This window comes from Rhipicephalus sanguineus, chromosome 1 (assembly GCF_013339695.2).
Source record: "Rhipicephalus sanguineus isolate Rsan-2018 chromosome 1, BIME_Rsan_1.4, whole genome shotgun sequence".
Lineage (NCBI taxonomy): Eukaryota > Metazoa > Arthropoda > Arachnida > Ixodida > Ixodidae > Rhipicephalus > Rhipicephalus sanguineus.
The window spans coordinates 9851549-9876759 of NC_051176.1; the positions used below are offsets into that span (position 1 = coordinate 9851549).

The 25211-nt window shown below is 49.1% G+C and overlaps 1 protein-coding gene across 1 annotated transcript in view; it reads left to right on the plus strand.

The window, feature by feature from the left end:
* Window positions 1–25211, plus strand: part of LOC119389391 (cGMP-dependent protein kinase, isozyme 1) — a gene marked incomplete in the record, with an annotated part of 765645 nt that overhangs the window by 380644 nt on the left and 359790 nt on the right. Inside the window, 1 exon segment of the mRNA XM_049413534.1 lies at window positions 17862–17945. Within this exon segment, the coding sequence (XP_049269491.1) occupies window positions 17862–17945 (84 nt within the window).

A 25211-nucleotide genomic window follows, 5' to 3' on the forward strand; every position in this document is an offset into this window, starting at 1 on the left:
CTGATGATGTTCTCTGAACAGCGCGTAGCTGGATTAGGTTGGTAGATTAAAACTGATTACTACCGTCATATATAGCGAGCGTCTCAGGGTCTGGCAACGTTCGTTTTGCTCCATCATGGCGGAACCCATGCGGTTATAGGTTTCAATGCATGGGTCCTATGGGGAGCTTTTCCTCGAGAGTCAGTATATTAACTCTATGGGTAGCAGAGTGGGCGGTGGTCGGGGGCGTGCCAAACGTCGGTCTTCCTCGGCATGTATCGCTGGCTTGCTGGCGGGCGTTATGACGTCGGTGGTGGCGGCGGTAGTGCCTCGCGGCGGAACTGCTGGGGCGGCGCGGCGTCTTGACGTGGGCGAGGATAAAGTCACTGGAACGGGAAAAGTGCCGCGTTCGTTTTCTCTTCGCCGCCGCGCCCTTTCGGCGGCTTCGCCACATAAGTGGGCCAGCTCGCTCGCCTCGCTAGTGTCTCCCGGCCGTCGACTCGCGGTGCTTTGGAGGGCGATTGTTTTTTAGCTTCAGAAAAGCGTGCAGGCACATTACGACATTCCGTATCGTTTTGACACATTATCGCAAGCCTGTCGTGGCATCGAAGAGTGCCTGGGTGCTGCGCTTTTGGGTGCAGCAATCGGCGGGAAACGGGAAAAGCCCTCTTTGCTATTCCTAGCGGGCAAAATGATTCCCAGCGACGGGCTACAGAGAATACGGCGGGAAATATTTGTTCCCATGACTGATACCCGCCTTTGTGAGGGAAGTGTTTTATTTAGAATTCGCGAATGTTGTTTCGGGGAATGTTTGCGTCTCACCTGCGCTAGTGCAGCTTGTTTCGCGTGGTTGCCTCAGAAGGTTCATGCACAATAACATTGCCGGGCAGATCTTATTATGTTTGGCGTAAAATTTACGCCTCTGGGCTCACATATAACAATGAATGCGTCATGAAAACTGACTGATGCAGATAGGATTGCGTGACGCGACTGTATGACGAACATAAATAACAGGTGGTACCATGAAAATAATGGCACGCATGTCATATATGATTGACACTACGCCATGCTCTTGGTGCACTCGCTGCCGGTTGGCTGGCTTGATATGCACCAAAATCTGTATTGCGTGACGTGACTGTATGACGAACATAAATAGCAGGTGGCAACATGAAAATAATGGCACGCATGTCATGTAAGGCATGATTTACATACCATGCTCATGGCGCACTCGCGGCGGGTACGCTGGCTTGATATACACCAAGAAAGGTAACGCGTGATGTGACTGTATAATTGTGTTCTTTGAGTCAATACGGCAGATCTCACGCATTGTGGCAATCAATTTAATGCGAAGCAGCCAGCAAAGAGCTGCATATATCGCGTTGTTCGTTTTTGAGGCCGATGAAGTCATTCATGCCATGACATCTAGTTCACTAGATGTCGCATGTTTGTCATGCATGCATGCATGCATGTAGAATCTGATATATAGAACGCATGACCTGTAATGTATGTTCGTCACGAGCCATTGTCATGTCATTCCAAATTTGGTATATATTTAGTTAACAAAACGGGCGGAAGCACACCAAGACAGTGCATTGTAAATCATGCCGTACATGTCATGCATGTGAAGATTTTCACGTTACCACCTGTCATTCATGTTCGCCATACAGTCACCTCGCGCTATAGCAATTTAGGTGTATGTCAAGCTAGCGAACCGCCCACGAGAGCACCGTGAGCGTGGCAAGTAAGTGATGCTGTACATGACATGCAAGTTATGATTTTCATGTTACCACGTGTCACTAACGTTCTTCGTATAGAAAAATCTCGTGATATCAATCTTGGTATATATGGATTTCATTAAACGACCGCGACCGCCCCGAGACATGTCATGTAAATCATGTGTTACACGACATGTCTGCCATGATTTACACGGTATGACCAGTAACTTATGTTGGTCATGCACTCTTGTCAAACCATACCAATTTTGGTGTGTATCAAGTTAGCGAAGCGGCTGCGAGCGACCATGAGCGTGGCATGTATATCATACCGCACATAGCGTACATGTCATTATTTTCATTTTACCACCTGTAATTTATATTCTTCATTCAGTCATGTTATGCCATATCAAATTTGGTATACATCCCATTAACGAAACGGCCAGGAGAGAACATAGTCGTGGGCGGATAGATAGATAGATAGATAGATAGATAGATAGATAGATAGATAGATAGATAGATAGATAGATAGATAGATAGATAGATAGATAGATAGATAGACACAGACAGACAGATAGATAGATAGATAGATAGATAGATAGATAGATAGATAGATAGATAGATAGATACTACGTTCAAACTCGCAGACGGTCGCTAAGAAATGCTTCGCATTTAATAAATGTCGACTGCCGAGCGCGTAAATGCCTCGCAGTTCACATTGCTTTACCGCGTTAGTACACGTGCGTACGCGTGTCGGCAAGTGAAAACTGCCGCTATTTCTTTCCTATTCATTTAGAAAACAACGGTGTGCTTCATTAGGGACTGCAAAAGTGCGCGCAATGCGTAAAATATGCGTTGCTCCGCGTGAAATCAACACCGCGCCTCCGCACCTTCGGCCGCGCTGGACCAAATATGCCGGCGGGCAAAAAGGTCGCGGTACTCTTTCCGTTCCAGTGACTTTAGACCAGGAGGGGGGGGGGGGGGCGTTGCGTCGAGCTGCAGCAGCATAGCTCATTGCTTGCAGCTGCGGCTGCGCTGACTCGGGGGTGCCCAGCGACTGCTGGATTTGCTCTCGGACGATGTCCGCGATCGAGGCAACTTGAACCTGGCATGACGGGAACATTCGACGAAGTTCTTCGCGCACTACGGCCCTTATGGTCTCGCGCAGATCGTCGGAGCCGACGGCTTGAACCGCTGCGCTGTCTTGGATCAAGCGGCGGTTGTACTGGCGGGTTCGCATTTCCAGCGTCTTCGCTATTGTTGTTGCCTCCGTGAGAAATTCCTGCACGGTATTCGGTGGATTCCTCATAGGTCCAGCGAAGAGCTGTTCCTTTACTCCTCGCATGAGGAAACGAACCTTCTTCTGTTGAGGCATATTGGAGTCAGCGTGGCGGAACAGCCGGGTGATTTCTTCCGTGAAGAGCGCCATATTTTCGTTCGGCATCTGCACGCGAGTCTCGAGCAGAGCCTCAGCCCTCTCTTTGCAGACGACGCTCGTGAACGTGGCGAGGAACCTGCCTTGAAAAATATCCCACGTTGTCAGGCTTCACTCTTGGTTCTCGAACCAGGTCCGAGCGGCGTGTTCCAAAGCGAAATAGATATGCCTTAGCTTGTCTTCGCTGGTCCAGGCATTGAAAACGGCGACTCGGTCGTAGGCTTCGAGGCAGCTTTCCGGGTCTTCGAATGACCATAACCGAAAGGTTGGCGGCTCCTTGCGCTGCTGGAGAAGGATCGGTGCAGGCGGCACAGTGGCTGACATCGTGGCCGCCTGCTTTGTCGTCTTGGCTCTTGTAATGTCAGGTAGGGATCCGAACTCCGGTTGCAGTCCTAGCTGCCTGCGGCTAGCTCGACGATCCCGGATGTCTTTCGTGTGTTGTTGTTGAAGACGTGGACTTGGATCACGGTCTTGCGGGGGCGTCCGGAACCTGGACAAAGGAGCACCTCCACTAGATGTCACGGTACGTGACGTCGACGAAGGAAGCAGCCGGCGTGTCGAAGATGAAACTCTTTTATGTGGCTGAACTTGTGGTCGGGAAAAGGAAAGTCAAACTACAGCATACACAGTGTACACTGATAGCGGCGAACAGAACGCCGGCCTTCGAAAAACTGATCATGGATGGGACGCGCCGTCTTTTATACATCGCGCATCGAACTATCCAGTCTTATCACTGGTGGTCGCACAAGCTCTGGAATAATCGAGGCTGTTCGCGGACTGTACGCAATCTTAACAAAGTGATCTACTACAATCGGGAAGCTTCTCCAACAATGCTGCGCGTTCAGCGCCGAGCGTTGCTAAGCGTCATTGCTGGTGAAGCCCGAGTACATCAAAATAAAACCAGAAGCGGGCGTGGTAATATCAACAAAAGTTCTATTGGCAACAGGCCTGTCAATGCTTCTTCATGTTGTGAGGAACATGTTGGTCAAACGAGAGAGTGTGGGAATTTTTAGAGAGCTGTCTCTGAAGGAGGCTGTGCTACTGCATCTTATGTTCCCCTTTTCAGCGAGTTCACTGGTTATCTTGGAGCATGCAAACCAGCTAATTAGACGGATAGCAGAAGCATGGAACGTCAAACTTAATGTTCACAAGTGCTTATCCAAGCGATCAGATTCCTGATGGCCAGGAATTTACCACCTGCATTACCTTAAGCAATTTTGCTGATGGCTCCTTTATTAAAGCTTACTCTTTGTTCCATGGGAGTGATAGTTTAATGCTTTTCTATTCCTATATGTGTATTTGATTTTCTTTATTACAAACGTCAATTTAGTCATTGCCACATTGTCATCTAATCATTCATGTGTACCTTTGTCTTTCCGCTGTGTCACATGCTATATGAATCCAAACTAACCAACCCACCTCACTGTGTGGCTGCTGTATATGCGTTACTTCATTTGCACTGCAACATATACGGAAGTTTTTCTCAGTTAAAAATATTACACGGTATTCGTGTATTCACATTTTCGTGTGCTTCACCCTGCTTTGGTGTGCATTTCATGTTGTTGGAAATTGTAATGCTTCACTGCAACGTGTTCTTGATTAGGATGCGCATATTATTTGACATCTTTACGTAAAGTATTCCGCATAGTGTTGGCGCTCGGGTCCGGCGGTTCTCGACATTGGTAGCTGCCCGCCTCATCGGACCCTTCGCCCAACTTTTGCACAGAGCAGAACGCTCGTACGTGAAGACAGAGGTTTATTTACATAGAGACATGATGAGAGGTAACAAGAAAGATCAAGAGAGCTTTAACAAAAAGTCTTCGGCTTTTAAATTCCTGAGTAGTAGAATTCGACGGAATGCCGTCTGGTCAGATAAAGGCATTGTTAAAAGGAGGTCACTGACCAATGTCAAAAAAACAAAATGACTTTCCGGGGTCCGTACGGATCCCTTGTTCACAATGGAATGATGGCAGAGCAGCAGGTTCTTAAGTAGCGTTCAGCGCATGACGCAGATTCCAGCAGTACACGTGGTTTAGTGTGCGAGATGATCTATTTATTGTGTTACTTGTCTGAATTATTAATGATTCGAGATTGAGCCTCGTTTTCCAATTCTTCTCCGTGGCCATGATGCGCGCGTTGTCCCAGCTTAACTCGTGGCCCCTCTTCTCGAAATGCTCTGCGAGCGCATTTGTCACTGTGTGGCGCTAGGCGACGTCAATCGTGTGCTGCTTGAAACGCTTGCAGAAATTTCTGCTTTGGCCAATGTACACTGATTCGCAGTCTGCGCATGGGATCGTGCAGACCACACCAGGGAAATGTTGCCGAGGGAGGGATCCTCTCCCTCAGTAATTCACCGATGATTTAATGCATTGTTCTGCAGAATATGCGATGCCGCTCTCCACGCTCAAAAAAACATCTTTGAAAGCCATCCAATAATTTTCTGAAACCTGTACGAGCGCTCTGTTTAAAAAAGATTGATTTGATTTGGTATTATGGGATAACTGTGTGAGTGTCGTGATGTGTGTAACGCAATACATTTTTACTGTACTGAAGCTCTTGTACGCAGTTACTATTACGATGCATATGTAGAGCTATATACCCTAAGTATAGGACATGCTTCATGTGCCCCATAAAAGCAGCGCTGGGGCCAGCCTTTTCCAACTGTGGTAGGAGTCGCTATGATAATTCTTGCGCCCCTGAAAGGACTAGCTATATGGTAAGCTTTCTACTGCTTCAATTGGAGCCATCAGGGATGGGGGGTACTGCTCCAATAATCGAAATTTTTTGCAAGGGTGCAGTGTGTAATGTGTTATTGCACCCCACAAAAACAAACATACGCCCTCTGGGTGGAAGTTTGGAAATACACCCAATTTATAGGTGTTCTGCTTGTAACACCCATTTTGTAGGGTGTAAGGTTCTGAGTTACAGCCACCAAAAACACCCATATGGGTGTAATCAGCTTTACAGTGTACCTAGAACAATTACAAAAGAGCGTAGCGTTAACGTGACTGCCACTTTTATATTACACAGCAAATACGCACGTTCACCTGAATCATCGTGGATGCGAGTGCGATTCACGGCCGCAGCAGTTTAAAACTATGTCTAAAGGATGCCGTCTATGCCATGTTTCTCACTGTCGAACAGATTTCGTCAAATGCAACTTCTGCAACGTCTTCGCAACGTCGTCAGAACGTGGATGTTTCAGTGCTGTCTGTAAAACCATCGAGAAGCAAATGTATGTGCAACACAAACGTGCGCATTGTGCCCCAGAGACGCTAGGCCAAAATTGAGCGTTATGTATATGACGCTAAGCACAAAATACTGAAAGGCCTAGAGATGCTTTTCTCTCGCTCACGGAGAAAACCCCTCTGGGGCACTTCGTTTAGACAAAACCTGGTATACGTCTACGCTGAGCAACGCCTATGTCGTGGCTTGGCTCTACCATCCCATTCATGTTGTTGCATTGCTATTGTCATAATGGCCTAGTAGTGCCGTCATGTACTTTGTATCATGTACTTTGTATTTCGTATTTCGTCATGTACTTTGTATTTGTATCGTTTTGTATCATTCTCTTAAACCATCTTTTCTCTCTCCGAGTAAAGGGTAGCCAGCTTCAGAACTACCTGTCCTTACCTTTCTCTCTTATTCTGTTCTTACTCTGTCTACATATCTATTGCCAAACCAGGCTTTTGCGCGTTGCAGCAGAGCACGGCAGCGCTTATCGCAGTGAGTGCTGCACACTAGTTACTAAGTCGCACAAATGCGGCGCCACTTTTCGACTCAAAACTGAATATTTAGTTAAGCAGTGTGAATTATACAAAGAAAACTGACAATAGAAAAAAAATGTATTGCTTCTTAGTTACTTTTTTAGGTGCGAGGAAACCAGCGAAACTCAAATCAAGGACGAAGAAGAAGGCACATTCAAGTACACACCATCGCCGGACTTACAACTTGGTTGTTACAACTTGGTTGTAAGTCCGGCGATGGTGTGTGCTTGAATGTGCCTTCTTCTTCGTCCTTGTGTTTGAGTTTCGCTGGTTTCCTCGCACCTAAACATGAACTTGAACCGACCGGCCCAGCCTTTCACGCTTCTGAAGTACTATTCTTAGTTACTACAAATGGATCACCACGTGATAGTGCTGTATATCGGTTCATGTTTTACCGCGCGGGACTTGATACTTCATTTTTGGTGATAGATTGAAAATATGAATCATCATTTACGGAAAAAAGCAATGCTGTTTTGAGTCATAGGAGGACACAATCTTTCCATCACCGGGGCTATCTCGATTGATGCTCTAATGGTTGTCATTGCCTTTAACGTTTTATTAAAGTGCGGTGCACTTTAGGGGCCCAAGTCGTTGTATGCTGTCCTTTGCTGTCATCGTATTTTGTCATCTCATGTCGTCGCTTGGCGTCACGGAGACAAAACCATGTATAACATAGCCATGTATACTGTGATGTTACGTTCGGGTTCAATATTCGCTCCAGAAGGAATGACGCAGCACGCAGGTGGACAAGCACACGTAAGATGTCTTTACACTCACGAAAGGACTCAACGAATCGTAAAAACAGTTACATACAATATGCTGACTGCTAAGCGAGATAGTCAGTGTCATACAGTTTGTTGTCAGAGCTGATGAGGTCGCCGAGTTGAAGGCGTCGTGCGTAGACCGTCTGTCCGATGCCGTAGCTCGGTGCTTTGTCTCGCCACGTAAAGTCACGGAATTCTGCTTCCCGGCCGTTGATGCCGGGACTCTGCACACAAGGGATCCGCTCTACGGTTGACGCCTTCGCCCTGTGCGTGCCCGTGGGTCGAAGCCTTAAAGTGCCCGTCTGCACAGAGCGGCAAGGCTTGGCCCGGCCTCGTGCCCGGTCCGCGGCCCGATCTTCTCGTAGCGGAACAAGCGGGAGCGATCTGTTAAGTCGAGACAACAGGAGGTACGGCTGCGGGTTCTCCCATGGACCGAACCCCCAGCGAAGGAGAGCACAGTCTTGGAATTCTGACTCGCGCTCGGCCCTTGCACTGACCATGCTCTCCGGAGGCACGCCGCGCACACGATCGCCGCCCTTTTCGCCACCGCACGACACATCCGTGATTCGCCCCCGCACGGCGCACACACCCAAAAGGCCACACAAGTCGCCACACAGTCGCTACCGCACGGCGCACTGTTTTGTTTTTGCATATTTTAAACCCCACGCGCACCATATTGTCACGTGCGAAAAGGAGGTCCCCGGGCAAGAAATACCACGCTGGCAGAAAGACTGACGCAGGTCTAATAATATGGCCGCGCCAAAACCAACAAAGACTGAGCGAGAGCGCGCGCTGTCCCAAACGACTTCTTCGTTTGCTTTTGCTCGATGCGGGCTCGTGCTCGCCGCAGTTCATCATCCAGGTGGCATTATTCCAAAGACACGGACAAAAGAAGGGACATGAGACACCACAGCGCTATGGTGTCTCATGTCCCTTCTTTTGTCCGTGTCTTTGGCCTGCGCTACCATCAATTATCATGCAACCATACCAACAAGCCCAAATCGCCACCCTCATCGGCATTATTCCCCCACGGAAAAAAAAAAACATCGCCCCGATGCTCGTGCAAGCGGACATGCATAAGCAGAAAAGACCAAACGGGCACAGTGTGTGCACTTCGTAAAAAAAAATGAGAAGGCCGAGGCACAGTCGCACTAACGCGTGAAGTACGGCTTGAGTCGTGGAACGTGAACAATCTCTGGGTAGTGCTTTCGACGTTGGGGTGACATGGTTCCATCTGGGACAACCTCATAATTCACATCACTCATGCGACGCACCACTTTGTACGGTCCAAAGTAGCGACTCAGGAGCTTTTCGGACAACCCTTGGCGGCGAACCGGAGTCCATACCCAAACTTGATCTCCTGGGTGGTATTCGACGTGTCGATGGCGAAGATTATAGCGGCGTTGGCACTCACGGCAGCTTTTTACATAGCGCTTCACGTATGCAGCGTTTGGGCCAGTAGTACGCCTGTTTAACTCTGGCGAGGGTTCGTGAAGAACCTAAGTGGCCGGATGTGGGCTCGTCATGGCAGGCAAGAAGAATGTCGTCTCGCATGTCAGAAGGGACGACTAACAGGTAGGCTTTCCCGTTGCCGTTCAGGTTTTTCCTGTACAAGACACCACTGCGCAGACAGAATGACACGAGATTGCGAGAAAGGTGTCGTGGTACGGGAGTGTTGCGTCCTTCTAGATTGTCGATGATTGCGCGAATCTCGGCGTCCTCGTGTTGTCGTGCGATCAAGTCAGTTGCAGTGAGAACTCCGAGGAAGCCGCTGTCGTCCTCAGTGTCTGGATCACAAACTTCAGTAGGTGCACGGGACAACGAATCAGCATCTTCGTGCTTGCGGCCTGATTTATAGACGATGGTAAGGTCAAACTCTTGGAAACAATCATCCAGGTGGCAATATATTATCACATATAGCATAGCCATGTATATACGCATGAAGACAAAAGTTCAGGGGGAATATGGAAGCTTGAAGATATGAAAAATTCGTGAACACGGGATGTCGTTGCAGCCGAAGTTTCGACAAGCGGACTTGTTTTCTTCAAGGCACCTCCTGCCCCTTTTCTCAACCCAATCCGAGGAAATACTACCAGGAGCAGGGTGTATCATACTGTCGACTGGAAGGCCTTCCATAAGCCCTGCCAGAAAGAGACCAACTCCGGGACCTTCCTACAGCTGGTAGCAGACAGCGCGAGAATGGCCACCATCCGCTCGACTTCCCGAGTAGATCAGCCAGTCCCAGACATCCAGCACCTGCAACTGCGAGCCGCTTGAACTCCGGGACCTTCCTACAGCTGGTAGCAGACAGCGCAAGAATGGCCACCATCCGCTCAACTTCCCGAGTATATCAGCCAGTCCCAGACACCCAGCGCCTGGAACGGCGAGCCGCTTGAACTCCGGGACCTTCCTACAGCTGGTAGCAGACAACGCAAGAATGGCCACCATCCGCTCGACTTCTCGAGTAGATCAGCCAGTCCCAGACATCCAGCGCCTGGAACTGCGAAACGCTTGAACTCCGGGACCTTCCTACAGCTGGTAGCAGACAGCGCAAGAATGGCCACCATCCGCTCGACTTCCCGAGTAGACCAGCCAGTACCAGACACCCAGCGCCTGGAGCTGCGAGCCGCTTGGCGTCGTGCAGGACGCACAGCGTTGAGCACCACTTTACCAGAACGCTGGACAGCGTTCCATGGTGTGGATGCCGTCTGCGGGCGTCATGCCCGATGGCGTCGGACTCAGAGCTGGCAGGGCGTGTGCTGCTCGTACAACCGCTCTCCCAACGGACCACGAGCTTGGCACCTGCTGACGTCACACCTACTCGGGCCATGTGCACAACGCCAAGTGTTGTCCGTGGTGGTCCATATGGGAGTCAGCATGGGCGCCTTGGCAGAGCTCCTGGCAGACCAGTTCGCAGATAGACCACCCGTCGGGATAGCCCCACCTGCACTGGCAGCCGTGAAGTCAATCACATACTCTTGCCACCAGGCGGACTTGGCGGCTGGGCAAATTGAGGCTGTGTGCAGTGAACCCATCCACATGCAGGAGCTTACGACTGCTCTCGAGCACACAAGGCGACGCAGTGCCCCTGGAGCTGATGGCATCACGTTCCAGATGCTGCGGAAATTGGTTGATGCTGAGCAGGAGCGGCTCCTAGAGTGTTTCAACGTCATCTGGGGCACTAGTGTCCTCCCGTAGACCTGGATGGTTGCAGTAGCTAGGGATATCACGACTGGCGTCCCACAGGGCTCGGTGTTGATCCCATTCCTGTTCAACGTGGCTCTCGCGGGCCTTCCTGCATCGCTAACGTTGGATTCTCCGTTCTATATTCGCTGTTCCATTTACGCCTTCGATGTGGCGCTGTGGACCCGAGAGCCAAGGAAGTCCATGATTTCCATTCAGTGCTCACTGCAACGGGTGCTGCACGCAGTGATAGCTTTCTTTCACAGCATCGGTCTTACCTTGTCCGCAGCGCAGACCGAGGCCATGCTGTTTCATCCGCTGGCCTCCGTTCGCCGCCACAACAAGCATCTGAAGATTGCCAGTCGTCCGCTACCTTGGCAGAAGGTGGTCAAGTACCAAGGTCTCACCATTGAGCATCAGCTCGATTCCTGCAGCCAAGGCAGCCACTTCGAAGGTGCGCCGAGTGCACGGAGCTGGTGTTCACGGATGGATCAGTGTGGGCTAACGGATCCACCGCTGCAGCCTCCACCATCCCGGCTAGGGCGGTAAACCGACAATGCCGACTCCCCTTCGCTGCGAGCCCCACCGCAGCATAGCTAGCGGGTCTCCATCCAGCCGCTAACGCCCTGGCTGTGGACACTCCTGAGCAACCAGTGGCAGTGCTCTGCGACTCAAAGCCAGCGCTGCAGAGCCTCGTGAACCACCGAAGATCGTGAACCACCAAGTTCTCCACATTGGTTGCCGCGGGGGTTTCACTGTCCTTTCGCTGGCTGCCAGTGCACGTCGGAATCACCGGTAACAAGCGAGCGGACACCCTCGCCACAACCGCCCATCACCCTGACGTGCCGCTGTAACGAGCAGCTGCTGTCTCTGAGTTTTTGAGGCAGCGCTTGAAACAGCTTCTTATAACCGTCCACCTGGATACCAGAGTGGCCAACAGCAAGAATCCCAAACCTCTCGCAGTGGGTGGCTTTAGTAAGTGGGAACACGCAGCGCTCCTTTGCGTCCGCACGGGCTGCGTGTGGACAGTGGCGCGTTTGGACGCGAAAGGACGCTTCCCTTCACCGACCTGCGAACGTTGTGGCGACCCCTACACACTTGAGCACCTCCTCTGTGTTTGCCCAGCCTCGCCACGGTGGCCTTATGGTTATGGCGCTCGAATTCTGACCCGAAGGTCGCGGCATCAAAGCCCGGATGCGGCAGCTGCCTTTTTGGTGGAGGCGAAAATGTTTGAGGGGGTACTTAGGTGCATGTTAAAGAAACCACGGTGGTCGAAATTTGCGGAGCCCTCTCTTACGGCGGCACTCATAATCATATCGTGTTTTTGGGACGTTAAACCTAAGATACGAGGGTGGTCTGAAAAGTTCTCGGACTGATGTAGAAAAAAGCGTTTTGGACCTTCAAAATTATTTTTCTTCTTCAACATAGTCTTCACTCAACTCTACACACTTCGTCCATCGATGTTCCAGAGCCAGGATTCCGTCCTTAAAATGACTTTGTGGAAATTCTGAAAAGTACTCATCTTCAGCAGCAATAGCTTATTCATGTGATAAAAAACGTAGCCCATCAGGAAAGATTTTGAGTTTTGGGAACAGGTTGTAGTCCGACGGGGTCAAGTCAGGAGAATAGGGTGGGTGCTCCAAGAATTCGTGCTTCAAATCGTACATTTAGCCACTGCAAGATGCCCTTTCTGCACCGGTGTATTGTCTTGATGAAAGATGATTTGCTACTTCTGCAAACCTGGTCTTTTTCAAGAATTTTCTGATCCAGTTGAGTTATAAGGGGAGAATAATACTCCCCAGCTACAGTTTTACCCTTTTCAAGATAACCCACAAGCAGAATGCCTTCAGCGTCCCAAAAAACAGAGGCCATCACCTTTCCTGCGGAGGGAACTGACTTGGCTTTCTTTGATGCAGATGACCCGGCTTCAACCCACTGCTTTGATTGTTATTTCGATTGCGGTGTGTAATGGTGAATCCAAGTTTCATCCATTGTTAGAAATCTGCGCCAAAAGTCCGCTGGATTTTTGTTATACAGCTCCCAAGCATGCTGTGACATCGTCATGCGGTTGCGTTTTTGCTCAGGAGTAAGGATGCGCGGAACCCATCTTGCACAGAGCTTGTTCATGTGTAGTTCCTTATGCAAAATGTGACCTACACGTTCCACTGAGATGCCAACAGCCTCGGAAATTTGGCGCAACTTCACTCTCCTGTCCTCCAAAACCATATTGTGCGCACGGTCAATCAATTCAGGAGTTGTTGCACTTTTGGGGCGCCCTTCACGCGGGTCATGTTCAATGCTCTCTCTCCCCCGCTTAAACTCTGCAGTCCATTTCTTGACTGTGGAGCATGAAGGTGAACCTTGCTTGTAAACTTTAACAATATTTTGGTGAATTTCATTCGGAGAGAAACCTTCTTTTACAAAGAACTTTATCACCGCACGGTACACAAGCTTCTCCATGCCTTACGGTGCTTCACACTACATCCACTGCGATCGACTGTCAAAGCCAAACTGCTAATCGTCACTAGATGGCGTTTCATCTGAGACTTGCAGAGACTTGTATGAACGTGCACATGAGTGCTGCAAGTTCTAGCTCACGTGATTCTTATTGAGGCCGAGAACTTTACAGACCACCCTCGTATTATTATTTCTGTTCTTGCCCACTGCCGGCGCAGGAACGCTCAAGGCTCACCCCTGCCTACAGACAACAGGGGCTCCCTGGTACGACCGCAAATGAACTGCTGCTCCCATCTCATCCTAAGCTTTCCACAGCTCTTAGAGGCGACCGGGATCACCGTCTACCGTTGAGCGCCCGCGATGTCCGGTCTCCCTTTAACATCGGCCTCACCATGAATGGACGCGACCCTGGCGGTTTCTCTTTCTCTTCTTTCGCTATCTTCTTTATTTGCCATTTCCCGTTCCCCTGATGCTGCGCTGTGCTCCCATGTTTGGCTGCAGAAATAAGCCTGATTTCTTCAACTAAGCTTTACTGCTACTACTACTACTACATCTTCAAGGCTGCAAAAGATTGCAGCCTTGTAGAAGACAAGTCCACTTGTCGAAATGTCGACTCCGGCAACACTCCGCGTTCACGAATTTTCCATCTCCTCATAGCCATGCATAGCAAAGTATAGCAAGGGCCGGGGAACGGAAGTGAGAGTGAGGAGGAATGATGTGAGTGTCAGAAGGGAGGAAAGGAGAAGGTAAAGCATAGCAGAGCCATGTATGGCACAACGGAGCCAAAACCATGTATAATATAGTAAGGGTGCGGGAAAGGGAACTGAGGGCGAGGAGGAGTGAAAGGAGGAGGGCAGAGGGCAAAGCGTAACAGAGCCATGTGTAGTACAGTATAACAAAGCGTGTGAAAGGAGAGTGAGGGAGGAGAAGAGATGCGAGAAGGAGGGAACGAGGGGTAGGATAAAGCATAGCATAACTGTGTATAGTACAGCATAGCAAGGGAAGAGAAAGATAACTGAGCATGAGGAGGAAGAAAAGGAGAATGGGGAGGGTACAGCATAATATAGCGATGTGTAGTACGGTATACTGGGGGCTAGTAAAGGAAAGTGAGGGTGAGATGATGGAAGGAGGAGGAGGAGATAAACTATAGCATAGGCGTGTGTAAAGGGTATCGGCTTGGGCTAGTTGGTATGTCATGACGAATTGTATAGCGCAAACGGGGTACTTGGACAGACAGAGAAAACGAGGACAGGCGCTAACTTCCAACTGATTTTGTTAAGCAGAATCGAACATTTATATATGGCACAAAATGCAAAAGATGAACATGTGACAGAGGATGCGCTAAGCGAAAAACGTTAAGGTAGACGCTGCGCAATCAAAAACAAACAAAACAAAACAAAACAAACAAAAGCATGAAATAACGCAAAACCGGTCAGTGCGTGCGTGCGCCAGTGCTTCCTAGGAAACTGAATTCCTTGTCAGAGAGGGCTACGGATGGCTTACTAACACATATGTCATGCTCGCTTGCCATCTGCGCAGCCTCAACAATCATTCGGGTGCGATCATTCCTGTGTTTATACACAGTGACTGTGCGCTCAAAAAGGGGTGAACATTTACAAGACGTGCAGTGTTGTGCCAGAAACCCGTCTTTGCCATTTTTTACGTTGTTAGCGTGTTCCCTTATCCGGTCAATAATACACCTACCCGTCTGGCCGATGTAGCATGCACCACAGGAGAGAGGCACCTTGTACACAACTTCACGTAGACACGTACACAACTTCACAACTTCACGTACACAAGCGCAGGACCAGGTACATGCAATGCGCACGTACCTGGTCCTGTACGTGCGCATTGTACGTGCGTAAATGACGCTGGTGCGCCCACTGAACGCGTTTCGTCAGGCAGCGCTATTGTTACAGATAGAATTCTCGAGTGCAACAAATGAAAACAAATTTGGTGAATGCTGGCTGCGGCCCTGCTTCAAAGGGGATGCGACTAAAGATAATTACTATCATCATCACAAGTCACCGCCGTAAAAGACGCATTGCTTTGGGACTCCCATTACTATAACTGTTTTTTGGTCAGTGCCAGCCGGGCTCTCACGTCTGATATCACAGCGATGGGTGAGCTGTGAATGATAGATCATGTGAAATTGATAGATTTGCGAGAAAAGAAGCTTTGCATTGTGCTGGCTTACTTTCTGCCTTCCTGTAAATGTTGAAGGAATGTCAGCAGTAGAGCGCTTTTTTGGCAGTGAAATACGAAGGCAACACTTCACAATCAGATTCAAAAGACTAGTGATATTATACATAAGGAGGTCCCCAAGCCAAATAATACAATGGGACCTCCTTTTCGAAAAAAATACATATGCATTAAAAAGGGGTAAACAGAAACGATCAGTGTTGAAGTAAACCAAAACTAAATTAGACAACAAAAAATACCAACTCACGAAATAACAAGAACAAGGTCATCAAAGAAGAACGCTTTATACGTATGATTTTGAGCATGCCTATACATCTGAGAATGAAAGAATATTATCTTTTAATTTGTTTTTTTTTACCTTAACGATTTTTTAGCGTTTTTATTTTGAGGAGTATGGAGTTCCGAACACGATGGATGAAAAAATGACGCTGCCACAATTAGTATGTCTTTTGGACTAAAACAAAGCTTTTATTGCGTGCAAACGTTGTCTTAATGTTATTTATTAGAGAAGATCGGGATATTACACGATCGTATCTTCTGTGGTTGATAGCTTGTCGGAGGAAAAGCTCTTAGGACGCAGGCCGAAACCGTCCTCGGCACGGCAAACTTTTAGAGCGTTGTTGCGCTTTTTGCGCACAACTAGTCTCAGAGACAGATTTTAAGCAGTGTCGTTTGTCGTTTTATTGCTGTTTTTTTTCTTATTTTTTGTAACATCTCTTTCACATCTCTTTTCTATCATCCTTCACTCCCCCTTCCCCTTTCCCCAGCACAGGGCAGCCAGCCGGTCTGAGAAATGGCTAACCTGCCTGTCCTTCCGCTTTTTCTTTCCCCCTCCTCCTTGGAACAAGAAGGTTGTGTTTGATGAGTTTCGAAACTGAAAAAAATACGGTTAGATTGTGTAAGATATGCGGCTTTGTGATTAAATGCGCTGAACGTAATTATTCTACTAGCTTGGTTTTGAAGCACTTGTAATTAATGTAGACGTGTCATGTAAGTATTTCTCCAACGCGTAATGCAGCAGTTCATGTACGAATGAAGAAATGAAAAATACAACGATAGTAATATGTTCTCGAGCCAAACTTTGATTAGGGCGAGTTGGCACATGCTCATCTCGGGGAAACACAGCTAAGCATGTACCAACTACAGCGCACGGTATCAATGTACAGCGCAAGGTATCAATCTAGGACACGTGCCAACTTTCACTGACAATGTACATTGCCTACTTGATGATTTCGATGTGGCAATAGTGACTGCAAAGGTGTGCACGGTGTTGTACACTGTAAAAACGTAAAAACGAGCGGTTGGTGCAATAATAGTGCCAGTTGTATGTTCAGCGCTCGTCCACTGTGCTGTGTTCCTTCGTCCTCGTCCACTTTTGTGCTGTGTTTCCCCAGGTACGCAATATGCTGTGCTTAAATGTCGCCGTTTAGAACTCGTATCCCATAAGCAATCGTTTGTTTTACTTTAGGTATGTGATTATTAAAGTTTAGATGGTTCTGTCTACTCCTAGATGATTACAATAGGAACCTGCTGGAATAGGAGTGTCTCCGATGAAACTAGGCGGAATGGAGTGAAGTGCCGTATGGCTAGAGGTGAACAAAAAAATTTTCTTTTCAATGCGTTTATGTGTATTTGCTTACTTTTGCACCATTCTACCAAATTTCGCATGTCTTTGTTACTCTTGGCTGTGAAAGTTGAGACATTTGTCTGAGTTGATGACAGTGGTGTCGCCTGCATAAAGTGTGCATTAGAAAAGGACAGACAATTCGGCAAAGCATTCACACATAATATGAACAGGAGAGGGCCTAATATGAAACAGTGAAGGCGGAACGTTGGGCTAGTTAGTATCGAGAATATGACATGGCTACTAGCGTAACAGCACACGGAGTCCAGAAGAAGAAAAGATGGGTCCACGCGAGACTTGAACTAAACTTTATTACATCCAACGTTCAAGTATATATACACAAATATTTGTGACCGCACGCGCACAAGAACCTCGTTAACCTCGTAAAGATAGACTGAAAGCCCCTATTGTATCAATTTCTTTGCAGATAATCAAGGTCCTTGTAATAGAGAGCCAGCAGCGAGGGACACACGCATCAACGTGGTCCCGTGTTTCTTCTTCTCGCCTCCTTTTACGCTAGTAACCATGACACATTGTTTTAATATGACACCTGGGGGCACTCCAGTATTCGTGAGCATGGTTTTGGAATTAACAGACGTTAGAAGGCGCAAGAGGTTACTTGGAGCGTCTGCTCAGCTGCGATTCGCTGGGGAGCAGTCTTATGCACTGCTCTTGTGAATTCATTTTGTAGCAGCCTTTCGCATTCATTTTCTTCACGTGCCATATTTACAACTGCAGATCCTTCATCCAACTGATCGGAGATCTCCGAGAGCTGCAAGACAAACACTACGACGACAGACTCCAGCTAAGACCGCCACAGAGGTAAAATGTCTTTATCCATATTCCGATGAATTTTCCGCTCGCTGAAAAAAAATAGGCTATTGAATGTTACATTACATCATTGAGCCATCCCACAAGCTTACTATACTCAAAATTGTCTATTCAACTTTTTTAGCCTCTCAGACGATTGAAAAATGGCGGAACTCAGTAAATATGCACGGCACTCTTTACGTTGGCGCAGCGGAGTGGAGCGTCAGCACTTCCGAAAAGAAACTGACATAAAAGCACTGGTAGATCTTCTGTTTCGCACAATATTCTTTTTGTAAACGTTAAAAGAACGCGAACAAAAATATATATATATATATATACATATATATATATATATATATATATATATATATATATATATATATATATATATATATATATATATATATATATCTATATATATATATATATTGCCACGCGCTTAATATGCCAGGAGAAGGAGGCAGACGAAGACGCTGTAGCTCTCGCGCCAGTGCCTTTGTTTTGGCTGTGCTGTGCCGACCCCGTTCGGGACTTCCCGCCTTGTGCACTTCGCCTTTGTATTAAACGTGACATTATATTGGTGGAGGCGCTGGGTAATCTCACCTATGCAACAGACCCCTTCCAGTAGCATGAACGCGAACCAGAAACCGGAACTTACGCCAGTACACCGTGCTAGCCGGAGAATTCGGGGACTGGCCCCCGAGATTGTGCCCCGCTGTACAACTTCAACGCCGACAGGTACAGAGGATACTACTGCGCTCACCCCTGCTGCCATCCCTGCTGCTGCAGCTGCAGCTGCAGGTGCACCCGCTTACTACACACTGCAAAAACCGCGCGTGCCGAGTCCCTTCCGTGGTGGTCTTTTTGAAGACGTGGAAGACTGGCTGGCTGAGTTCGAGCACGTAGCGGATTTCAATGGGTGGGAAGAAGACGCGAAACTCAGGAATGTCTACTTCAGTCTTCTGAATGGTGCTCGTACATGGTCCCAGAACCGCAAAGGCCTCCTAACATCATGGCGCGAGTTCTGTCGCAGGCTCCTCGGGACGTACTCCAGCCCTGATCGTCGAGAGCGAGCTGAATGGGCCCTCCAGTCCCGCAATCAGATGCCTAATGAAGATTTGGCTATGTACTTGGAGGATATGGTCCATCTGTTCAACCGAGCCAATTCAAGTATGCCGGAAGACAAGAAGCTACGACACTTGATGCGAGGTGTGAAAGAGCAGCTCTTTGGTGGACTCATTCGTAGTCCGCCTAAGACGGTTGAGGAGTTCCTCACTGAAGCCGTCGCCACTGGAGAAGGCGCTGCAGCAGCGGAACCAGTATGATCGGCAAGAGAATGCTACCTATACTACCAGCCTAGGATCATTCCCGACTGACGTGGAAACGCTTCGGCAGCTTACACGTTCGGTTGTCCGCGACGAACTGCAACAGTTGCACCATGCGCAGCAGCAGCCTACCACTAACTGCATCGCCAGCATCATACGTGACGAAGTGCAGCATGCGCTCGGCGCGCATCGTCGCGAAGCGCCTGTTCAGGTTTCTGCACCACTTCAGGCATTCACACCTACAAGTGAACCTCGACGTGTGAGTTACGCCGACGCTTTGAGACGCACCGTCCCGTCGTCGGTGACACCATCTCCGGTGAGCGGCTTCCAGCACGCCAGTTATGCCGACACATTCGGACACATCTCACCTGCAACAGCGCCGCTATCGGCAGCAACCCCGTATGCCACACTTCAGTCTGCACAGGCGCTTCCTTATTTTGAGGGCACTCGGCCCGCCGCGCGTAAATCCGACATTTGGCGCATGCCGGACCGACGACCGCTCTGCTACCACTGTGGTGAGGCGGGTCACGTGTACCGAGAGTGCCAGTACCGGCGACTTGGCCTTCAGGGTTTTCCTGCCAATTCACCCCGTCCCCGGTTCGGAGAGTGACCACCCGAAATTGAAGATTTTATCGCTCGGCAGCGTCTACCACCCAGGCGTCAGTCGCAGTTCACCATCACCACGGTCTCCATCCTATTCGGGCAACAGGAGTCGGATGCCGCAAGGACGATTTCCGAGCCCTCACCTGGAAAACCGACGCCAGTGACCTTTCGAGGCGAGGCCGCTGATTATCGACGTGATGGAGACCTCGACCTCCAATCGACGAGACATCGGACCGACGGAAATTCGACGACGCATGTATCCCAGCCTGGCGACATTTCAATGGACATACCTGTGCTTATCGACGGTCGGAATGTAACTGCTCTAGTAGATACTGGCGCTGACTACTCGATTATTAGCGGAAAATTGGCCAGCCTACTGAAGAAAGTTATCATGCCTTGGACAGGGACCCACGTACGCACTGCTGGAAGACATGTCACGCCGCTTGGTGTGTGCACTGCGAGGCTACAAATACGAAGTTCCACAGTTTTGGTCAGCTCCCTCGTGCTACGCGAATGCTCCCGCGAATTAATTCTCGGAATTGACTTTCTTCGGGAATACGGTGCCATAATCGACCTACGCAGACGCTGCATTTCCTTTTCTACAGTCAAGGCTACGTCAAAGGACACCTGCCGCCGTACAGCCGCCCTTCGTGTTCCCGACGACAGTGTGACAATACCACCTCGTGCAAGTATCATGACTCAGGTGACTTCCGATGGAACAAGTGATGGTGAAACACTGGCAGAGTGCAACGTCTCCCTGTTGCTGGCGCTTGGAATTTCTGTGGCACGAGGCATCGTTGACATTAGGAACGGTCAAGCAGAGGTCATGATCACGAATTTCACAAATGAGCATCGTCACCTGTTCCGTGGCACTGCCGTCGCCTACGCTGAAGCCTTGGAGGACGTCATTGAGTGTTTACATGTGAAGACAGTAGCCGCGATGGAGAAGCCGTAACAGATGTTGACATCAACAACGCACTGTCAGAAGAGCACAAGAAGGCCTTGCGAGAGTTGTTACTTGAATTCAGGACGTGCTTTGCTCAATCGTCTAAAGTGAGTCAGACGCCAATCACGCAGCACAGGATAATCACTTACGATGACGCAAGACCTATCCAGCAACAGCCTACCGTGTCTCGCAGAAAGAACGCGCAGCCATTAAGGAGCAATTCAAGGAAATGATCGACGATGGCGTTATCCAGCCTTCGAACAGTCCGTGGTCATCACCCGTCGTCCTGGTCAAGAAGAAGGATGGTACGCTTCGCTTCTGTGTCGATTACAGAAAGCTCAACAACGTCACAAAAAAGACGTTTATCCGCTGCCGCGTATTGAGGACTCTCTTGACCGGCTACGGCGAGCGAAGTATTTTTCTTCCCTTGATTTGAAGAGTGGCTATTGGCAAATCGAGGTTGATGAGCGCGACCGCGAAAAAACAGCCTTTGTCACGCCGGATGGCCTCTATGAATTTCGAGTGCTCCCGTTTGGTCTCCGCTCTGCGCCAGCTACCTCCCAACGCATGATGGACACTGTGTTAGCCGACTTAAAGTGGCAAAGCTGCCTTGTCTACTTAGATGACGTGGTCGTATTTTCAGCCAGCTTCTCCGAACATCTGAAGCGACTACGACAAGTACTCGAGGCAATCCGGTCGGCTAACCTTACGTTAAAGCCACAGAAATGCCACTTTGGCTGCGAAGAACTGAAGTTCCTTGGGCATCTTGTGAGCGCGGAAGGCGTCCGTCCTGACCCCGAGAAAACCACCGCTGTAGCAGCCTTCCGGACTCCTGCCGATAAGAAAAATGTTCGGCGGTTCCTTGGGCTATGTGCATACTACCGGCGCTTTATAGGCAATTTTTCGAAAATTGCCGAACCACTTAGTCGACTCACTAGAGACGACACACCATTCGTTTGGAGCTCTGAAGAAGAAACTGCATTCACCGAGCTTCGCCATCGCCTGGCATCACCTCCTGTTCTTGGGCACTTCGACGAGGAAGCCGAAACAGAAATTCAGACTGACGCCAGTAACGTCGGTCTCGGCGCGGTACTCGTACAGCGGCAGGAAAGAGTTGAAAGAGTCATCGCTTACGCAAGTCGCACCCTATCACGCCCGGAGTCCAACTACAGTACCACGGAGAAGGAGCGCCTTGCCGTCGTATGGGCACCTGCTAGGTTTCGACCGTACCTCTATGGCCGCCCATTCAAGATAGTGACGGATCATCACTTGCTGTGCTGGCTCGCGAACTTAAGAGACCATTCCGGACGACTAGCACGGTGGAGCTTACGTCTGCAGGAGTACGACGTCACTATCGTGTATAAGTCAGGTCACGCACACGAAGATGCAGACACGTTACACTCGCGCCAGTTGAACCTCCCGCTCAACATCTCGAAGATGACTGCCCTTTTCTTGGATTCGATTGGAAGAACTTGCCGTAAGCATAACAGACTTAGCTACACGGCAGCGAGCAGACGCTGGATTGCGACCTATAATGGAACATCTAGAAGGCCGCAACGTATCTCTGCCCCCGAATATCGCTCGCGGATTGTCATCCTTTTGTTTGCGACAGGGCGTGTTGTACATGAACAACGCTGCTGCCAGCAACAAAACTTATCTATTGGTCGTTCCAGCAGGGCTTCGTGACAAAATTCTATTTGCCTGCCACGACGAACCTTCATCTGGCCACTTGGGCATCACCCGAACACTCGCTAGGGTACGCAAGTCATACTAGAGCACTGCACGGGCCGTAATTCTCGGCCCAGGCCCGGCCCGGGCACGGAACTCGTTCAAATTTACCCGCCCGAACCCGGCCCGGTGACTCAAAATGATACCCGGGCCCGGCCCGAACCCGAGAAAAAATTTCGCCTACCCGGCCCGGCCCGGCCCGACCACAGATCAGGCCCGACTGAGGCCCGACCCAGTAATCTAGGTGGTGTCGCCCGAACATGGAATCGACAGCAAGGTGTTTAAGTGGCAAATATCTACGCTTTGTTGGCGTATGTTTCGCTAACAATTATACTTTACCATACGGTAATTTCTGGTAAAAAGGGGCTCACGGTAAAAACAGTAGAGCGGACATATTGGATACAATTTTTGTTTCTTCGGCAGTGGTATACCGTACCCATTTTTTTCTGCAAATACACTGGGGAGCATGAAGGGCATTTTGTAGCAGACATTGAAGCAACGAAAGTGATTTGCAGCACGAGTTCACTTTTGATAGGGAGCGCAATAACAACAAAGGATGGATTGATGGATGGATAAACTTTATTATGGTCCATCGGGACGTGCTCTAGCACGTTGCGGGCCGCTCCTACATCGGAACAGAAAGACCGAGTCTCTGTGCTACGTCGCAGGCCCGTTGGACATCCCATATAGCTGTTCTCGCGCGGAGCTGGTAATAGAAGCCTCCCATTTGGACCGCGTGATGACTTCGCCGCCACGTAACACGGAACACCGCCAGAGCATGTGTTCTAGATCAGTCTGGCAGAGAACAAAACGCTCACTTCACTTTGTTTTTATTGCACTATAGCCTATTGAAATTTATAGCATGCTGTAACCACAAAGCCAATCGTGCACCCTTCTCGATATGTACCACCTGTTTTCACCATTGTAGCGCCTTGCCACAGCAAGAGAAACAGAAGGAAGAAAACCAAATTTGTGACCGTTGTTGCAAATACACTAATCTAGGTAAAGGTATGGAACCGCGTGCACCACGTGTATGCGTATAGGCAGCCGAAATAAAGAAAAAAAACTTTCTCATAGCTTATTTTCATACACCACACCACTGCTAGTATATACAGTCTATAAGTTTCTTATGGCATACTTTATAGTTTACTTCTTCACATATTATTGTGCGAACAATCAAAGTATCAAGATATTCCTGCTTTAAACACGTCATGATATGCTGCATCACATATTCTGCCGCGCTAAAGCTTCTTGCACTGCTCGCGCTGGCCGCACGGGCGCACCACATCTGCCTTGCCAATTGCGAAGGCGTCGGCAGTCCTTGTTCTTAACTTCCACCACTGGAGCAAATCTAGGATGTCTTTGTGGAGCTCTGTAGAATGAATATGGCTTGTAGCTCATCCCTTCACTTCTCTCGTTCCCGAACGTCGTGCCACTCTTCAATGTCATCCATAAACCTCCTCTTTGAGGGCTTTGCAATTTTCAGCAGTGCATGTTATGCACGGTTTGCACCGTGCTCGTTTTTTTTGATATTATAATGGCTTATACCTTCCCAGCGATGTTGTACCGGTAGAAGGTGGCCATTGGACTACGCGGTTAGGACCGGCAGGAAGTGGACGAAGCGATTTCGATGTATTTTCGGGGTTCGTTCGAGTATGGTAATAAAGGCGCGACTAAGCTTCTCGAAGCTAACTCATTAGATGCATATGGTGCGAGGTAAAGGGACATCATCCGGCACGAAACTTGTCATTGTCCTTTTTCAAGCCAGATATTTTGTCAAGCGAATATACTTCACCCCACGCCTTGTTTAATGGACCCATTCTGTTGCTGCACATTCCAATGCTGTTGCGGCAGTATCTCGTAGCTCTCGCACTGTATAGTGCACTATATAGGGCCTCAAACACGCGGCTCGCGGACCTCTCGCTAGCGGCCCGACGCCCGCACATGACTGCCTTAATCCCATTTTTTTCTTTATAAGTATGTTCTTGAGATACACAGGCATCACAGATCGAAAGGATATTTTTCGTGAGGCGCCCCCTGCGGTCACCGTGTGTTGATACATAAACGTGAAACAAGAGCTATATTTCAGAATCGGCGTCCAGATTTTAGTCATTATGGGTGATACGAAATGACTGGTTCCCCAGACGTGAAAGAGAGACGTTCGTTTAATGGCAATCCTAAAGGCGAACTGCTGCGCCGACCACGTGCACGTGCCCTCGATGTCCCTCGGTTTCCTCTTCTTCGATAGAGTCTGGCACACTCCAAGCTGCTCCGTTCCGCACTATTTTGCAACAATGGGTATCGATATGTTGTCGCACTCCTGCCGCCAAATCCCCTTTAGAAATGATCCCGTATATGAGATATGGGAATGGTCTGCTGTAAAATGACGGTAGTTTTAAAACCTGTTCCCCCTCCCACGCTCCTACCTTCGTCATTGCCCTAGCCCTTGCGGGAGTAAATTTTCGTGAATGCGGCCCGTTAGCTGAGGTGAGTTTGAGACCCCTGATATGGCGGAACAAGACAAAAGCTCAGACATGAACAATGTGGCCACAAAAAGCAGGTTGTGCATGTCCATCTCGCGCCACATGACCACTGGGAGCCGTCACAGAGTCAAAGAAAAAGAAAGTGTCTTTAGAGGGATTCTATGTGCAGTCCTTCTTGAGAGGGATTCCATGT